Source organism: Heterodontus francisci, chromosome 2, assembly GCF_036365525.1.
Source record: "Heterodontus francisci isolate sHetFra1 chromosome 2, sHetFra1.hap1, whole genome shotgun sequence".
In the NCBI taxonomy this organism is placed as follows: Eukaryota; Metazoa; Chordata; class Chondrichthyes; order Heterodontiformes; family Heterodontidae; genus Heterodontus; species Heterodontus francisci.
The window spans coordinates 226,021,529-226,039,045 of NC_090372.1; the positions used below are offsets into that span (position 1 = coordinate 226,021,529).

The 17,517-nt window shown below is 51.3% G+C and overlaps 1 protein-coding gene across 1 annotated transcript in view; it reads right to left on the reverse strand.

The window, feature by feature from the left end:
- Positions 1–686: 686 nt before the first annotated feature.
- The window catches only part of scrib (scribble planar cell polarity protein), a 542,315-nt gene continuing 525,484 nt past the window's right edge, over positions 687–17,517 (reverse strand). Inside the window, exons 41-42 of the mRNA XM_068016616.1 lie at positions 6,333–6,384; positions 687–1,488 (exon numbers count right to left, since the gene is read on the reverse strand). Coding sequence (XP_067872717.1) covers positions 1,343–1,488; positions 6,333–6,384 — 198 coding nt within the window. The 3' untranslated portion in view covers positions 687–1,342. The remainder of the gene's footprint in view (positions 1,489–6,332; positions 6,385–17,517) is intronic.

Genomic DNA, 17,517 nt, shown 5'->3' on the forward strand with positions numbered 1-17,517 from the left:
CCCAAATAATTTCTATCAAATTCACCCCATTAGCAGCACATTCAAAACCGATATGGATCTGGGACAAGGTTTCTACAAAGAGCAATCAGTAAATATATCTATTGGGCCCCTGCACCCCATCACTGGGAGAGGGGTGGCAGGGTGGAGTGGGGTGATACACATAGTCCAAGGACCACCCATTGCCCTTGAATCCCGTCACTCTGAGACAAGGGCAGGTGGGGTGGGGGGGTTGGCTGATACACAGAGCCGCTTGAGACCCCCTCCCCCTCCTATCCCATCATGAGAGGAGGGGGGATACACACAAAGTCCAGGACCACCCATCACCCCTCCCATCTGGAAGCAGCCCACAAACTCCCTCCCTTTCAATCACCAGACTCCTAATTCTCAGACCAAGGTCCATGATTGCTTCGGAGGATTGCACCACTGTGACCTGCCTGTGAAGGTCACAACCCAGTGACCCCAGCAATACTCGAGGGAGATGCCAGTGGACTGAATGTCTTTGACTGATGAGACCCACTCACTCCGGTATGGTTATTGAATGTAGAGTCTGTCCCTGATTTCAGCAGAGCCACCCAGGGTTGTACCTGGGATCTTAAGAGCTTTCTCGGGCCCTGATATGTTATTAGTGTTACATGTGTTCTCTACCCCCCAACCACCCCACCGCTACCCCTCCACCCACTTCCCCCCCCGGCCCATGTAGTACATCGACTGTTGCAGGTCAAAATGAGCCCATCCATCACCGCCCCCACCCCAGACAGTGCGGAGAAGGGGGCAGAGGCGAAGCAGTTCTTCTTGGTTGAATCTAAACCCCGATTCTCAGGTCCGTCAGCCTCGGCTGCTGATTCACTTCTGTCTTTTGGGGACTAGAAGCTTCGACATGATGCTGGTAGGAAGCTTGGCAAGGAGCTCATGGTTCATGCTGCCCCTCCCCTACCCCCGCTCACGAGGTTCTGGCTGGGAGCCTGGTCCTATCTTGTTGTCCATGCATGCTTTGCTCCCTTCAGTTTATTAACTACACCCCAAGATGCACAATCTGCCACCACTATAAAGCACTAGCATCAGACTGCAGTTCCACACACAACCCCACATACTGCTGGCAAGGTCATGGGGGGAGATCTGCAGCCCAGTATCAAACTACGAGAGGCGGCTTTGAACCCCTCCCTCACCCCCCCACCCAACTTCCTCATTAAAAACCGTACAAAATCCTATGGGATTAGTCTCTGCCAGAAATTAAAATCCAATTCACCTAAAAACAGAAAAGAACACAGAGTCTGTAAGATGCGAAGTGCGAGTGAGGGCACTAGGTGCTGGGAGGGCGATGGGTCCTTTGCCAGCGCTCTTCTCACGTGGGAACCGTGGTCTCCGCGCTCCGTGGATGAGGCTGCAATGGATGTTTGTGGCTGTATGTCGCGGCACTGCCCAGCGCGGTCAGTGTTGGCACTCGATGGCTGTCTCCCGTCTCTTCGCCATCCTCACCAAGCTGGGTGACTGAGAGAGAGAGAGAAAGAGAGAGGATCTGTTAGAGAAGGTCAAAGAGCAGCTCATGCCAACTGGTGGTCAAGTGCTGCGCAGGTCCCGCGATGGTCTAATCCCCGCTTGCGGATCACAGGTCCAGTCCAGTTACAGAGCCTGGTCTCCCAGAGTTTGATGGTTATGAATCAGTGATGGAGGTCACTCCAGGTTAAACTACATAACCCCATCAAAACATCCAATGAGCAACTTGAAGTGTTTTGTGATTAGTTTTCGCTATGTAGACAAATATAACAGTCATTTCACACACAAGCTGGTCATGCCAGTTAGTTTAACATCAGTGGTGGATAAGGTTTTCGAAAAAAGCAGCAGTCACTTGGAGGGGTTTGAGTTAATTAATGAGCACAGAAAAGGCAGATCATGTTTGACTGATTTAACTGAATTTTTTGATGAAGTAATGGAGAAGTTGATGAAGGCAAAACAATGGATGTTGTCTATATGGATTTTAAGAAAGCATTTGAACAAAATTGAGACTCGTGGAATAGGAAGGTCAGTGTCAGCTTGGATTTTAAAAATTGGATAAAGAAAACAGCGAGTCGTGGTAAATGGTTGTTTTGCAGACTGGAGGATGGTAGACAGTGGTGTTCCCCAAGGGTCAGTGCTGGGACCACTGCTTTTCAAATATATATATGAATGACTAGGATATTAGAAGAGAAAGTAAAATTTCAAAATTAGCCAATTGTACCAACAGTGAGGATGATACAAATTGATTACAGCAGGACAGATAGCCTAGCAGAATAGGCAGACAAGTGGCAGATGGCATTTAATACAGAGGTGAGAGGTGATGCATTTTGGCAGCAGGAATGGGAGAGGCAATAGAGACTAAATGGCACAGTTCTAAAGCATGCACAAAAACAGAGGGACCTGGGAGTTCATGGCAGGATATATTGAGAGAGTGGTTAGCAAAGCATATGGGATCTTGGGCTTCATAAATAGAGGCATTGAGTACAAAAGCAGGGAAGTTATGTTGAACCTTTATAAAACTTTGGTTAGGTCACAACTGGAGTATTGCATCCAGTTCTGCTCCCCATATTTTAGGAAGGATGTGAGGGTTCTTGAGAGGGTGCAGAGGAGATTTACCAGAATGGTTCCAGGGATGATAGAGTTTAGCTACAATGTTAGGTTGGAGAAGCTGGGGTTGTTCTTGGAGCAAAGGAGATTGAGGGGAGCTTTGATAGTAGTGTACAATATTATGACAGCCTTAGATAAGTTAGACAAGGAAAAACTGTTCCCAATAGCTGTTGATACAAGGACTAGGGGACACAGTTGAAGGTTCTGGGGAAGAAATGCAAGGGGAATACGAGGAGGAACTTTATTTACACAGCGGGTAACTCGCTGCCCATGAGGGTGGTGGAAGCGGAGACAACTGATGATCGCAAAGAGAAATTGGATGGGCACTTGAGAAAATAAACTTGCAGGGCTATGGGGATCAAGCAGGGGAGTGCGACTGACTGGATAGCTCCTTGGAGAGCTGGTATGGACTTGATGGGCTGAACGGCCTCCTACTACATTGTAAATGACTCTCTGTCTGGAGAGAGGAACAAGGTTAACATTTCAGGTCTATGACCTTTTCCCAGGACTGATGAAAGGTCACAGACCTGAAATGTTAACTTTGTTTCCTTCTTCACAGATGCTGCCTGACCTGCTGCGTATTTCCCGCATTTCCTGATTTTAGTTCAGATTCCCAGCATCCGTAGTTTCTGCACCAGAAGGATTCACTGCACATTTAGTGGTGACATGTAGCTGAACAGGCCGATGGGGTCTTGGTATAATGTCTCCACTGGAGGAAGGTAGAGAGGTAGGGAGCAGCGGGACCATGGAGGGATTCGTGAGAATTTGAGGTTGGGTGGGTGGGAGAGGAGGGGGAGGGGGCGGCATTGTGGGTGAGGGGGGAGGGTGGGGGAGGGGGTGGGGAGGTAGAAGGCAAAGGGGGCAGGGAGAGGGAGGCGTGGGGGGGGGGGAAGTGAGCAGGGAGGGGGAGGGGATGGCAGAGTGGAATGGGCAGGGAGGGGGAGGTGCGGGAGAGGGAGTGGATGGCAGAGTGGAATGGGGCAGGGAGGGGGAGAGGGGGCGGGAGAGGTAGTGGATGGCAGAGTGGAATGGGGCAGGGGGGGGGAGAGGGCGGGTAGAGGGAGGGGATGGCAGAGTGGAATGGGGCAGGGAGGGGGCGGGTAGAGGGAGGGGATGGCAGAGTGGAATGGGGCAGGGAGGGGGGAGAGGGCGGGTAGAGGGAGGGGATGGCAGAGTGGAATGGGGCAGGGAGGGGGCGGGTAGAGGGAGGGGATGGCAGAGTGGAATGGGGCAGGGAGGGGGAGAGGGTGCGGGAGAGGGAGGGGATGGCAGAGTGGAATGGGGCAGGGAGGGGGAGAGGGAGGGGATGGCAGAGTGGAATGGGGCAGGGAGGGGGAGAGGGTGCGGGAGAGGGAGTGGATGGCAGAGTGGAATGGGGCAGGGAGGGGGAGAGGGAGGGGATGGCAGAGTGGAATGGGGCAGGGAGGGGGAGAGGGGGCGGGAGAGGGAGTGGATGGCAGAGTGGAATGGGGCAGGGAGGGGGAGAGGGAGGGGATGGCAGAGTGGAATGGGGCAGGGAGGGGGAGAGGGGGCGGGAGAGGGAGTGGATGGCAGAGTGGAATGGGGCAGGGAGGGGGAGAGTGGAATGGGGCAGGGAGGGGGAGAGTGGAATGGGGCATGGAGGGGGAGAGGGGGCGGGGAGAGGGAGAGGATGGCAGAGTGGAATGGGGCAGGGAGGTGGAGAGGTGGGCGCGAGAGGGAGGGGATGGCAGAGTGGAATGGGGCAGGGAGGGGGAGAGGGGGCGGGGAGAGGGAGGGGATGGCAGAGTCGAATGGGGCAGGGGGAGGGGGCGGGTAGAGGGAGGGGATGGCAGAGTGGAATGGGGCAGGGAGGGGGAGGGGGCGGGAGAGGGAGGGGATGGCAGAGTGGAATGGGGCAGGGAGGGGGGAGGGGGCGGGAGAGGGAGGGGATGGCAGAGTGGAATGGGGCAGGGAGGGGGAGAGGGGGCAGGGAGGGGATGGCAGATTGGAATGGGGCAGGGAGGGGGAGAGGGGGCAGGAAAGGGAGGGGATGGCAGATTGGAATGGGGCAGGGAGGGGGAGGGGGGCAGGGAGGGGGAGGGGATGGCAGAGTGGAATGGGGCAGGGAGGGGGAGAGGGGGCAGGGAAAGGGAGGGGATGGCAGTTTGGAATGGGGCAGGGAGGGGGAGAGGGGGCAGGGAGGGGGAGGGGATGGCAGATTGGAATGGGGCAGGGAAGGGGAGAGGGGGCGGGAAAGGGAGGGGATGGCAGATTGGAATGGGGCAGGGAGGGGGAGAGGGGGCAGGGAGGGGGAGAGGGGGCAGGGAGGGGGAGGGGATGGCAGATTGGAATGGGGCAGGGAGGGGGAGAGGGGGCGGGAAAGGGAGGGGATGGCAGAGTGGAATGGGGCAGGGAGGGGGAGGGGATGGTAGTGTGGAATGGGGCGAGGGGGAGGGGGCGTGGAGAGGGAGGGAATGGCAGAGTAGAATGGGGCAGGGAGGGGGGAGGGGGCGGGAGAGGGAGGGGATGGCAGAGTGGAATGGGGCAGGGAGGGGGAGGGGGAGAGGCGGCAGGGAGGGGGAGGGGATGGTAGTGTGGAATGGGGCGGGGGGGAGGGGGCGTGGAGAGGGAGAGGATGGCAGAGTGGAATGGGGCAGGGAGGTGGAGAGGTGGGCGCGAAAGGGAGGGGATGGCAGAGTGGAATGGGGCAGGGAGGGGGCGGGAGAGGGAGGGGATGTCAGAGTAGAATGGGGCGGGGGGGGGGGGGAGGGGGAGGCTCTGTAACTAAACGGTTGGTTTTATATCTGTGATATATTGGCCTTGGAGTGGGTGCAGCGTAGATTCACCAGAATGATACCAGGGCTAAAAGGGTTAAATTATGAGGACTGGTTTCACAGACTGTCCTTGTATTCCTGAGTTTAGAAGATTAAGCTGTGATCTAATCGAGGAGTTTAAGATGATTAAAGGAGTTGATAGGGTGGATCGAGAGAAACTATTTCCTCTGGTGGGGTGAGTCCAGAACAAGGGGGCAGAACCGTATAAAATTGGAGCCAGGCCGTTAAGGGGTGATGTCAGGAAGCTCTTGTTCACACAAAGGGCAGTGGAAATCAGGAACCCTCTCCCCCAGAAAGGCTTTGAGGCTGGGGGTCAATTTAAACTTTCCAAACCGAGTAAATACATTTTTATTGGGTGAGGTTTCTAAGGGTTATGGAAACAATGGAGTCATGTTCTGGATGAGCTTGATTTAATCGTACGGCCTCTTTGTTTAATTTGTTCTGGAGATGTGAGCATCACAGGCAGACCAGCGTTTACTGTCATCTGCTGTGCCACTCAGCTCATTGTGCTAAAGGCAGTGGCCAATGAAAACCCACACAGATCATGCACCCCATCCCAATCTCCCCACAGGCACTGTGCACACACCAGTAGAGGGTTTACCCCATCCCAATATCCCCACAGTCACTGTGCACACACCAGTAGAGGGTTTACCCCATCCCAATATCCCCACAGGCACTGTGCACACACCAGTAGAGGGTTTACCCCAGCCCGAATCCTCCACTTCTTAAAGCAGCGATTCTCCTGAAAAGAATCAAAGGGTCAGAGGGACGTGTGATGAGAGAGAGGAGAGAGCTCGGACAGTGAGGATACAAAACCGCTGTCATCAAGCCATGCGTCGTGAGCTGACCGTGAGGGTTCAGTGACTGGGTCATCACGGGGGTGGGGGGGGGGTGGGAGGTGAGGGGGAGGAGGGGTGAGGTGGGGGTTACTCTCACCTGAAGAGCTGCCGTCATCCATGTACATGATGTCATCCGTGAGGTCTGGGGACTAAATGGAGGAAAAGCACAGCATTAGATTTAATACTAGCTGGTTCCAGCACCTCTCCACCCAGACCCAGACAGATAGAGATAGACAGTGTCTCCCCTTCAGACACACAGTCTGGTTCCAGCATCTCTCCACCCACACCCAAACAGATACAGACGCTGCCATTGTCAACCACAGAACACGAGACAGTTAATCCAGGCACACAATCCCTCCTCGAGCACGCTGTTTCTTCACAACAAGCTACTTGTGTTGAGACTAACACCAGCTTCTCAGCACAAGTCACGTCTCTCAGACATGCTGTCATGCAGACCCTACCTGCCAAGAATGAGGCACATTACTTTCACCACATGGACATTAAATTTCAAATTGTTGCTGGGAGGAAGAGAAGGCCTGCTACAAGGAGTTGCCAGGCCCCTGGCTGGAAAGACATTTTTGCATATTAACAGTGTTTGTAGACAAAGGACCATTCCCTGACACACACCATACACAAAGCCAGAAGTGGTTATACCAGTCAGTCACGTGACTACCCTGCTGGCCAACTTGGGGAGTTTTAAATTGTCGAGACAGTTTGAACTGGCAGAAAGCTCTTTGCTCCTGGATTGAAAAGACCTCTCCTTGCTGGCTCAGCACAGCCTATCCTGTCTGCTCCCATCTCCTTCTCACGGAATTCCAAAACCCACTGAAAACACACGAACCCAAAGAGAGAAAAGTCTCCTACAGTGAACAAGGTTTAAGAAGAATACTGGGCCCTAATGAAAAGCAAGATCTACCTAGAAAAGGACTACAGTGAGCTCAAAGAACGCTAACAACTTTTCAGATATTGCCTCAAACCTTTCCACTTTAATTTTTTCTTCTGCTCTTTTCTGTGTCTATTTGCATGTGTGTATTGTGTATGCATGCTAGTGTGGGTGCATCGTGTATCTGTAGGAGTCAACCAAATTAGAGTTTAAGTTTAATACAACTTTACCTTTCTTCATTAAACCTAAGAAAGCCTATTTGTGCTCGTTTCTTTACATTATAATTGGAAAGTGGTGAACCAGGATTCACCAAGGGGGGTTAAAACAGTGTGATCAAAACAAAACCCTGTTACAATCTTCTTTGGCCTCCTTGTTTCGAGAGACAATGGGTAAGCGCCTGGAGGTGGTCAGTGCTTTGTGAAGCAGCGCCTGGAGTGGCTTTCAAGGCCAATTCTAGAGTGACGGAATCTTCCACAGGTGCTGCAGCTAAAATTGGTTGTCGGGGCTGTTACACAGTTGGCTCTCCCCTTGCGCTTCTGTCTTTTTTCCTGCCAACTGCTAAGTCTCTTCGACTCGCCACTCTTTAGCCCTGTCTTTATGGCTGTCCGCCAGCTCTGGCGATCGCTGGCAACTGACTCCCATGACTTGTGATCAATGTCACAGGACTTCATGTCGCGTTTGCAGACGTCTTTAAAGCGGAGACATGGGCGGCCAGTGGGTCTGATACCAGCGACGAGCTCGTTGTACAATGTGTCCTTGGGGATCCTGCCATCTTCCATGCGGCTCACATGGCCAAGCCATCTCAAGCGCCGCCGGCTCAGTAGTGTGTATAAGCTGGGGATGCTGGCCGCCTCGAGGACATCTGTGTTGGAGATATGGTCCTGCCACCTGATGCCAAGGATTCTCCGAAGGCAGCGAAGATGGAATGAATTGAGATGTCGCTCTTGGCTGACATACATTGTCCAGGCCTCGCTGCCATACAGCAAGGTATTGAGGACACAGGCTTGATACACTCGGACTTTTGTGTTCTGTGTCAGTGCACCATTTTCCCACATTCTCTTGGCCAGTTTGGACATAGCAGCGGACACCTTTCCCATGTGCTTGTTGATTTCTGCATCGAGAGACAGGTTGCTGGCAATGGTTGAGCCTAGGTAGGTGAACTCTTGAACCACTTCCAGAGCGTGGTCACTGATATTGATGGATGGAGCATTTCTGACGTCCTGTCCCATGATGTTCGTTTTCTTGAGGCCGATGGTTAGACCAAATTCGTTGCAGGCAGCTGCAATCCTGTCGATGAGTCTCTGAAGACGCTCTTCAGTGTGAGATGTTAATGCAGCATCGTCAGCAAAGAGGAGTTCCCTGATGAGGACCTTCCGTACTTTGGTCTTCGCTCTTAGACGGGCAAGGTCGAACAACCTGCCATCTGATCTTGTGTGGAGGAAAATTCATTCTTAAGACTTGAACGCATGTGAGATCAGCAGGGAGAAGATGATCCCAAACAGTGTAGGTGCGATACACAGCCCTGTTTCACGCCACTCAGGATAGGAAAGGGATCTGATGAGGCAGGGCTATGCTGAATTGTGCCTTTCATATTGTCATCGAATGAGGTGATGATACTTAGCAGCTTTGGTGGACATCCGATCTTTGCTAGTAGTTTGAAGAGACCACGTCTGCTGACGAGGTCAAAGGCTTTGGTGAGATCTATGAAAGCAACGTAGAGGGGCATCTGTTGTTCGTGGCATTTCTCCTGCAGCTGGCAAAGGGAGAACAGCATGTCAATGATGGATCTCTCGGCTCGAAAGCCACACTGTGCCTCAGGGTAGACACGCTCAGCCAGCTTCTGCAGCCTGTTTAAAACGACTCGAGCGAAGACCTTCCCCACTATGCTGAGCAGGGAGATTCCACGGTAGTTGTTGCAGTCACCGCGGTCACCCTTGTTCTTATAGAGGGTGATGATATTGGCATCGCGCATGTCCTGTGGTACTGCTCCCTCATCCCAGCACAGGCAAAGCAGTTCATGGAGTGCTGAGAGCATAGCAGGCTTGACATTCTTGATTATTTCAGGGGGAATGCCGTCCTTCCCAGAGGCTTTTCCGCTGACTAGAGAATCAATGGCATCACTGAATTCCGATTTTGTTGGCTGTTCGTCCAGCTCATCCATGACTGGTAGAGGCTGGGCTGCATTGAGGGCGGTCTCAGTGACAACATTCTCCCTGGAGTACAGTTCTAGGTAGTGCTCCACCCAGCGGTCCATTTGCTTGCGTTAGTCAGTGATTGTGTCCCCTGATTTAGATTTGAGGGGGACGATCTTCTTGATCGTTGGCCCAAAAGCTCTCTTAATGCCAACATACATTCCTCTGATGCTTCCGGTGTCGGAGGCCAGCTGAATATGACTGCATTGGTGTTGCCAGTAGTCATTTGTGCAGCGCTTCTGGCTACTTTAAGTGCTACGGATGTTAACTTGCTGGAGGCTTTCTTGAAGTTCAGCAATACAATGCGCTTAGCGGCTATGACAGGTTCCAGCTCTTCAAAGTGAGATTGAAACCAGTCTGCATTCTGCTTCTCAAGTTTGCCAAAGGTCGTCATTGCTGAGTCATAGATGGCGTCTGATGTGGGCCCACTTCATCTCTGCATCACCTGTAGGAGTGTTTTGAAGGGCTTTTCCAAGTGAATTTAGAAACTTATGTAACAGCTGTGGATCAGAAATTCTGTTAGTGTTGATGTGCAGACAGCCCTTAAAACAAAACCCTGTTACAATAAGACCAGGTGAAGGCTGAAAAGGAACCCTCGACACCTTTCTCACCTGGTCCACACAGAAATTTGGGTGCTAGCGTTCGGCACTGACCCACAGACAAATGAGAGAAATTGGAAGTGGGAAGCCAAATTGTTCCCAATCAAAAAAGAGCAAATTAATACAGGTTTTCTTGTGGTTGTGTGTGATTGAATACTAACATGTCTGCAACTGAAGCTAGTAGCTCTCCAAGCCAGGGTGAAGTAACTTAGGATAAGTTAAAAGCACTGTCTATGGAGGTGTTGAGGAAAATGGATGAGCAGTGTGGGATCACTGTACGTGGCAAGGCTAGGAAGTATGAACTCCTAAGGCTAGTGACCAACCATTTGTCCCTTGAATCTGAAGAAGCAGAAACAGGGTTGGAAGCAGAATCCGGCAGGGTATTGTTAGCAAAGATACAATTGGAATAAAGGAAACTTGAATTTGAGGAAAGGGAAAGGGAGAAAAAGAGAGCCTTCCAGATGGAACGTGAAGAAAAACAAAGACAGGAGAAGGGACGGAAGAGAGAGGAGAGAGAGAGAGAAAGAATATTCCAGAAAGAATGCAAAGAGAGTCGAAGTGGCTTGAGTTAACTAGGGGGTGAGAGAGTAACACCAGTAAAGCATGGCTAATATGGAGGAGCGTAATTCAAGGGTACAGAATTGTTAAAACTAGCTCATCTATTCCCAAAATTCAACGAGAAAGATGTGGCAAGGCAGCTAAAATGGCCAGCTGAGACTGGCCTCTTTTACTGCAAAGCAAGCTAACCAGAAAAGCCCATGAGGTTTATTCCCTGCTGCCAGATGAAAGTTCATCAAATTATGAACTGACCAAAAATACAACCTTTGGGACATATGAATTAGTACCTGAAGCTTATCACCAAAAGTTTAGAGCCCTCAAGAAGCAAGCTAATCAAACTTATTTGGAGTTTGAAAGAAGTAAGCAGCTGGCTTTTGATCAGTGGCTGAGGGGCCTGAAAGTACAGCTCAGCTATGAGAATCTCGGGCAAGTAATTCTGTTAGAGGAATTTAAAAACTCTCTCCCACTCTCCATAAAGACCCATGTAGAGGAGCAGCAGGTTCAGGGAGCCTGGCAATGGCCGTTCTGGCCTATGAGTTTGCTTTAATTTGTAAATCAGTTTTCCAGGGAAGAACCTTCCCTAATCATCCCCACAAATCCGAAAAGAACAAAGGGTGGGAAGGTGATTTCTGTCCAGGCAGACCTGGGAGAGAAAGGAAAGCAGGAGACACAGGGGGCACTTCTCCGGCCAAAAAGGAAGGTGCTGTGAGCAAGAGTGAGACCCGGAGACCTGTGTGCTTCCATTGTAATAAAGCAGGGCATTTAAGAACTGACTGCTGGAAACTGGTAGGGTTAATCAGGATACACCCGCTCAGTGAAGACGGGACCCTGACGGAAAGCACAGCAGAACAAGACGTGGCATTAACTGCACTAAGAGTGAGATCAAGAAAGCTTACGGCTGCAAGTACAGGAAAATGTAATAGGATTTCTGAGGATTATCAGGGTTTTGTGTTTGAAGGGAAAGTAACCCCATACCCTTCGAGTGGGCCAAGCAAGCCCATAGTGATTCTCAGGGACACAGGGGCCACTAGATCCCTTTTACTGGGAAAAGGTCTGGCCTTTCCCCCAGAGAGCGCAGTGAACACCACAATGGTGATGAATGGTATTGGAGGGCAGTGTATGCCTGTATCTGTAGTGCGATCTAGTTTCGGGACCAGTGACTGTAGGGATTGTCCCCAGTTTGCCTGTGGACAGGGTTGACCTGCTCCTAGGTAATGATTTGGTGGCGGTGAAGGTGGTAGCCACCACCACCCCGCCTCCCCGTCCCCCCCCCCGCCCAGTAGTGAAACAAAGACCATAGGAGGTCAGAGAGACAGGGCAGTGACAGGAGAAGATCCCTGCAGAGTCCCTGAATGTGTAGTGGATCAGGCCATGATCAAACCAGCTTCCCCAGAGGAGACTGCATTGGCACTGCAGGCAGATGACCATGAGGTCTGCCTGTCCGAGACTTTCTTTGGAAAGTTAGGAAACCTAGGGAATTAATTAAATGGAGTTTCCCTAGGTGAGGCTCAGCAAGTCGACCCAGTATTGTGAGAGTTAGCACAGGCTGCCCAGTCTGAAAGTGAAGCAGAGGGAGTCCCTGGTTGCTACTATTTAAAGAATGAGGTACTGATGAGGAAATGGAGTTCTCCTCACAGACCTGACAGCAAGGAGTGAACAGTAATTCACCAGTTAGTGGTGCCACAGAGGTACCGGAGAGAAATATTAAGAAGGGCCCAGGAGACTACAGTGGCTGTACATGCCGGTATACGAAAGACCAAAGCCCGCATAAGACAGCAGTTTGACTGGCCAAAACTTCACAAAGATGTGGTGGAGTACTGCAGGAGTTCCCACATGTGCCAGGTTGAGGGGAAACCCCAAGCTACAGTGAAACCTGCACCCCTAAGTCCTGTATCGGTGTTAGGAGGACCCTCCAGCAGAGGGCTGGTGAACTGTAAGGGACCCCCGGCGAGAACAAAAGGGGACAGACAGACAGACACACGGCTGACAAAAGTTTAGAAAGCGAAGCAGAAAAAGTGACCAAGAGGGCAGATTAAAGGAAGTCCGGGAGGAATCCCTGATGAAAATGCCTACTGTCCAGTCAGCCAACCCCGAAAAATGTGAAATGTTAGACCCCACATCCTCCTACGTAAATGCAGACTCTAGAAGCGCCCCACCAGAGTTGCTAACAGCATTTATAGGAACTGGCAGTGACAAAGAAAGACCTCTAGGAGGCAGGGAAACCGTGAAGGTGATGCCTCACCTAGTCGAAATGCCGCAGGGGAATGCAGTAGAGTTTGCACATATACCTGCAGGCAGGAATATCCCAGAGAACAAAGGGGAGGATTAACAAAGAATCCTACCCCACAGTCAGACTCCCCTGGAGTCAAAAGCCTTTGCATGACTGAGCGAAGCACTGAAACAGTTCAGGATGGACCCACCTACGACTGACTCTCTTGGAAAAGAACTCCAAATTAGGGCTAATTAAATCTAACACCCGCACCCCCTTCAGCACCCCCCCCCCCCCCCTTGGCAAATCTCAGCAGGAACAAAGGCCCTAGGCAGCTGTGGAAATGGGTAAACTGAACAAAAACATACCCAAAGAACCACATGGTTACTGCAATGCCAAAAAGGGGAAAATAAAGCAGCGCTGGTACCAAGAAAAGACAGTTTTAATAAGCTTTAGGATTTATGAATGAATGGAAATGAATGAGAGAAATGCGTGTTTTTTTCTGGATCTTATATATTTTCTCTCAACCCTTATAATGAAATGAGCCTTTTTTTCAAATCGCATTTCATTCCCCTGGGTGTGGAGGTGTCATGCAGGCCCCCACCTGCCAAGAATGAGGCACATTAATTTTGCCACATGGACATTAAATTTCAAATTGTTGCTGGGAGGAAGAGAAGGCCTGATACAAATGGTTGCCAGGCTCCTGGCTGGAAAGACATTTTTGGATATTAACAGACAGTATTTGTAATCAAAGGACCATTCACTGACCCACCCAATACACAAAGCCAGAAGTGGTTATACCAGCCACGTGACTACCCTGCTGGCCATCTTGTGGAGTTTTAAATTGTAGAGACAGTTTGAACTGGCAGAAAGCTGTTTGTTCCTGGATTGAAAAGACCTCTCCTTGCTGGCTCACCACAGCCTCTCCTGTCTGCTCCCATCTCTTTCTCACGGAATTCCAAAACCCACTGAAGCCACATGAACCCTAAGAGAGAAAAGTCTCCTATCGTGAACAAGGTTTAAGAAGAATACTGGGCCCCAATGAAAAGCAAGATCTACCTAGAAAAGGACTACAGTGAGCTCGAAGAACGCTAACAACAACTCTTGCCTCAAACCTTGCAACTTTAATTTTTTCTTCTGCTCATTTTTGTCTCTATTTGCATGTGTGTATTGTGTATGCATGCTAGTATGGGCGCATCGTGTATCCGTAAGCGTCAACCGAATTAGAGTTTAAGTTTAATAAAATTTCACCTTTCCTCTTAAAACCCAAGGCGGCCTGATTTTGCTCATTTCTTTACATTATAATTGGAAAGCGGTGAACAAGGGTTCAGTAAGGGGGAGCTAAAAACAGTGTGTTTAAAAATAAAACCCTGTTACAGTACGACTAGGTGAAGGCTGAAAGGGAACCCCGAGACACCTTTATCAGCTGGTCATAACACACACTCTAAAGAGTTCAACGTCGAATGAAATACATCCTTCAGTTGTTGAGTGAGCAAGAAGCTGGGAATTCTGCAGTGAGTAACTCACCTCCCCACAGCCTGTCCACCATCTACAAGGCACAAGTTAGAGGTGTGATGGAATACTCTCTACTTGCCTGGATGGGTGCAGCTCCAACAACACTCAAGAAGCTCGACACCATCCAGGACAAAGCAGCCCGCTTCACTGGCAACCCATCCACCACCTTAAAACATTCACTCCCTCCACCACTGACGCACAGTTGCAGCAGTGTGTACCATCTACAAGATGCACTGCAGCAATGCACCAAGTCTCCTTAGACAGCACCTTCCAAACCCGCAACCCCTACCAACTAGAAGGACAAGGACAGCAGATGCATGGGAACACCACCACCTGCAAGTTCCCCTCCAAGCCACAAACCATCCTGACTTGGAACTATATCGCCGTTCCTTCACTGTTGCTGGGTCAAAATCCTAGAACTCCGCCCCCCCCCACCCCGAGCAGCACTGTGGGTGTACCTACACCCCAAAGACTGCAGCGGTTCAAGAAGGCAGCTCACCACCACTTTCTCAAGGGCAGTTAGAGATGGGAAATAAATGCTGATCTGGCCAGCGATGCCCACATCCCATGAAACAAATTGAAAAATCTTGTAAGTATGGTCCAACAGAGACCACTAAGATGATGGACTAGCTCCTGTCTTTGGCTGTGTGGTTTCAGGAAGGGATGGTGACTGCAGGACTTCCTCCTCCCCTTCAAAGAGAAGGGAAGGATCGAAAAAATCCAGCTGAACTGATAAACAGTACCTCAGTTTAACATCGCGACTGAAAACATGACAGTGCAGCGCTCCCTCAGTACAGACCCTCCAACAGTACAGCACTCCCTCAGTACAGACCCTCAAACAGTACAGCACTCCCTCAGTACAGACCCTCAAACAGTACAGCACTCCCTCAGTACAGACCCTCAAACAGTACAGCACTCCCTCAGTACTGCCCCTCAAACAGTACAGCACTCCCTCAGTACAGACCCTCAAACAGTACAGCACTCCCTCAGTAGTGCCCCTCAAACAGTACAGCACTCCTTCAGTACTGCCCCTCAAACAGTGCAGCAGTCCCTCAGTACTGACCCTCCAACATGCAGGACTCCCTCAGTACTGCCCCTCAAACAGTGCAGCACTCCCTCAGTACTGCCCCTCAAACAGTGCAGCACTCACTCAGTACTGCCCCTAAAACAGTGCAACACTCCTTCAGTACTGCCCCTCAAACAGTGCAGCACTCCCTCAGTACTGCCCCTCAAACAGTGCAGCACTCCCTCAGTACTGCCCCTAAAACAGTGCAACACTCCCTCAGTACTGCCCCTCAAACAGTGCAGCACTCCTTCAGTACTGCCCCTCAAACAGTGCAGCACTCCTTCAGTACTGCCCCTCAAACAGTGCAGCACTCCTTCAGTACTGCCCCTCAAACAGTGCAGCACTCCTTCAGTACTGCCCATCAAACAGTGCAGCACTCCTTCAGTACTTGCCGTCCGACAGTGCAGTGCTCACTCAGTACTGCCCTCCAGAGAGGGCTGCGCTCCCTTGGTACTGCCTCTCTGACCATGAAGCACTCCCTTTGCACTGCCCCTCCAACAGTGCCGCACTCCCTTGATACTGCCCCTCAGACAGCACAGCGTTCACTCGGTCATCATGACTGTCCCTTGATTCGAGGATAATGTCTACTCAAGGGTTTCTGCCATGGGTCTTCAGGTGACTGAACAGGCCGATTCTTGACCCGCAGATCATTGGGAAAATGGGGCAGGATGTCCCATGAGGTAGTGGGATCCAGAGGGCAGGATTTGCTTCCTTTTCTTTCCTTCTCTGCCGCTGCACTGCCTCATCATTAAGGCGTTTGGACTCAAAGCAGCTCGATGGACAAACTGTCGCCATTTTGAATGACAGGTAGCAAGCTTCTCCCAGTCATGAATGTCAATCTGCCATACTTCAAAGAGAGCTTCAGAGTGTCTTTGAAGCAACTTCTTTGTCCTCCCCCGGAACGCTGGCTATTTGAGAGTTGAGAAAACAGGACCTGGCCGGGGAGATGGTTTTCGGTCATCCGGACACAGTGTTCAGTCCATCAAAGTTGGTTCTGCAGTTTTGCCTGAATGCTTGTGGGGTTGGTTTCAAGAATGACACTAGCGTTTGTTCGACGGTCCTCCCATTGAATCCGGAGGATGCGGCGGAGGCATTGCTGATGGGATTTCTCTAACGCTCTTATGTGTCACTGATACACAGTCCAGGTCTCACTGCAATACAGGAATGTGGTGACAACAACTGCTCTGTACACTAGGACTCTTACTGACTTGTGGAGGTCTTTGTTGTCAAACACCCGCTGCTGGAGTTTGTAGAAGGCGGAGCAGGTACAGCTGATCCAGTAATGGATCCTTTTGTCAATGGTGACATTTTGAGGGAGGAGGCTGCCAAAGTATGGGAAATGCTCACCATATTCCAGAACCTCTTCTTCAACACATATGGGAGGTGGACTAGTTGGTTGACCAGGTGCGGGTTGATATATGTGTTTTGTTTTGGCAACAGTGAAGGATAATCCGTGTTTGTTGTCTGCAAAATTGAAGACTTCAAAAGCTCCTTCAGTGCTGACTCACCGCCACAGCACCCCCACCCTCCCACAGTCCTGCACTCGTTCAGTACTGACCCTCCGACAGTGCAGCACTCCCTCACTACTGACCCTCCGACAGTGCAGCACTCCCTCACTACTGACCCTCCGACAGTGCAGCACTCCCTCAGTACTGACCCTCCGACAGTGCAGCACTCCCTCAGTACTGACCCTCCGACAGTGCAGCACTCCCTCACGACTGACCCTCCGACAATGTAGCACTCCCTCACTACTGACCCTCCGATAGTCCTGCACCCGCTCAGTACTGACCCTCCGACAATGCAGCACTCCCTCAGTACTGACCCTCCGACAGTGCAGCGCTCGCTCAATACTGACCCTCTGACAGTGCGGCATTCCCTCAGTACTGACCCTCTGACAGTGCAGCACTCCCTCAGTACTGACCCTCCTACAGTGCAGCACTCGCTCAGTACTGACCCTCCGACAGTGCAGCACTCCCTCAGTACTGACCCTCCGACAGTGCAGCACTCCCTCAGTACTGACACTCCAACAGTGCAGCGCTCCCTCAGTAATAACCCTCTGACAGTGCAGCACTCCCTCAGTACTGACCCTCCGACAGTGCAGCACTCCCTCAGTACTGACCCTCTGACAGTGCAGAGCTCCCTCAGTAACAACCCGACAGTGCGGCGCTCCCTCAGTACTGATCCTCCGACAGTGCAACGCTCCCTCAGTACAGGCCCTATGACACTGCAGCACTCCCTCAGTACTGACCCTATGACAGTG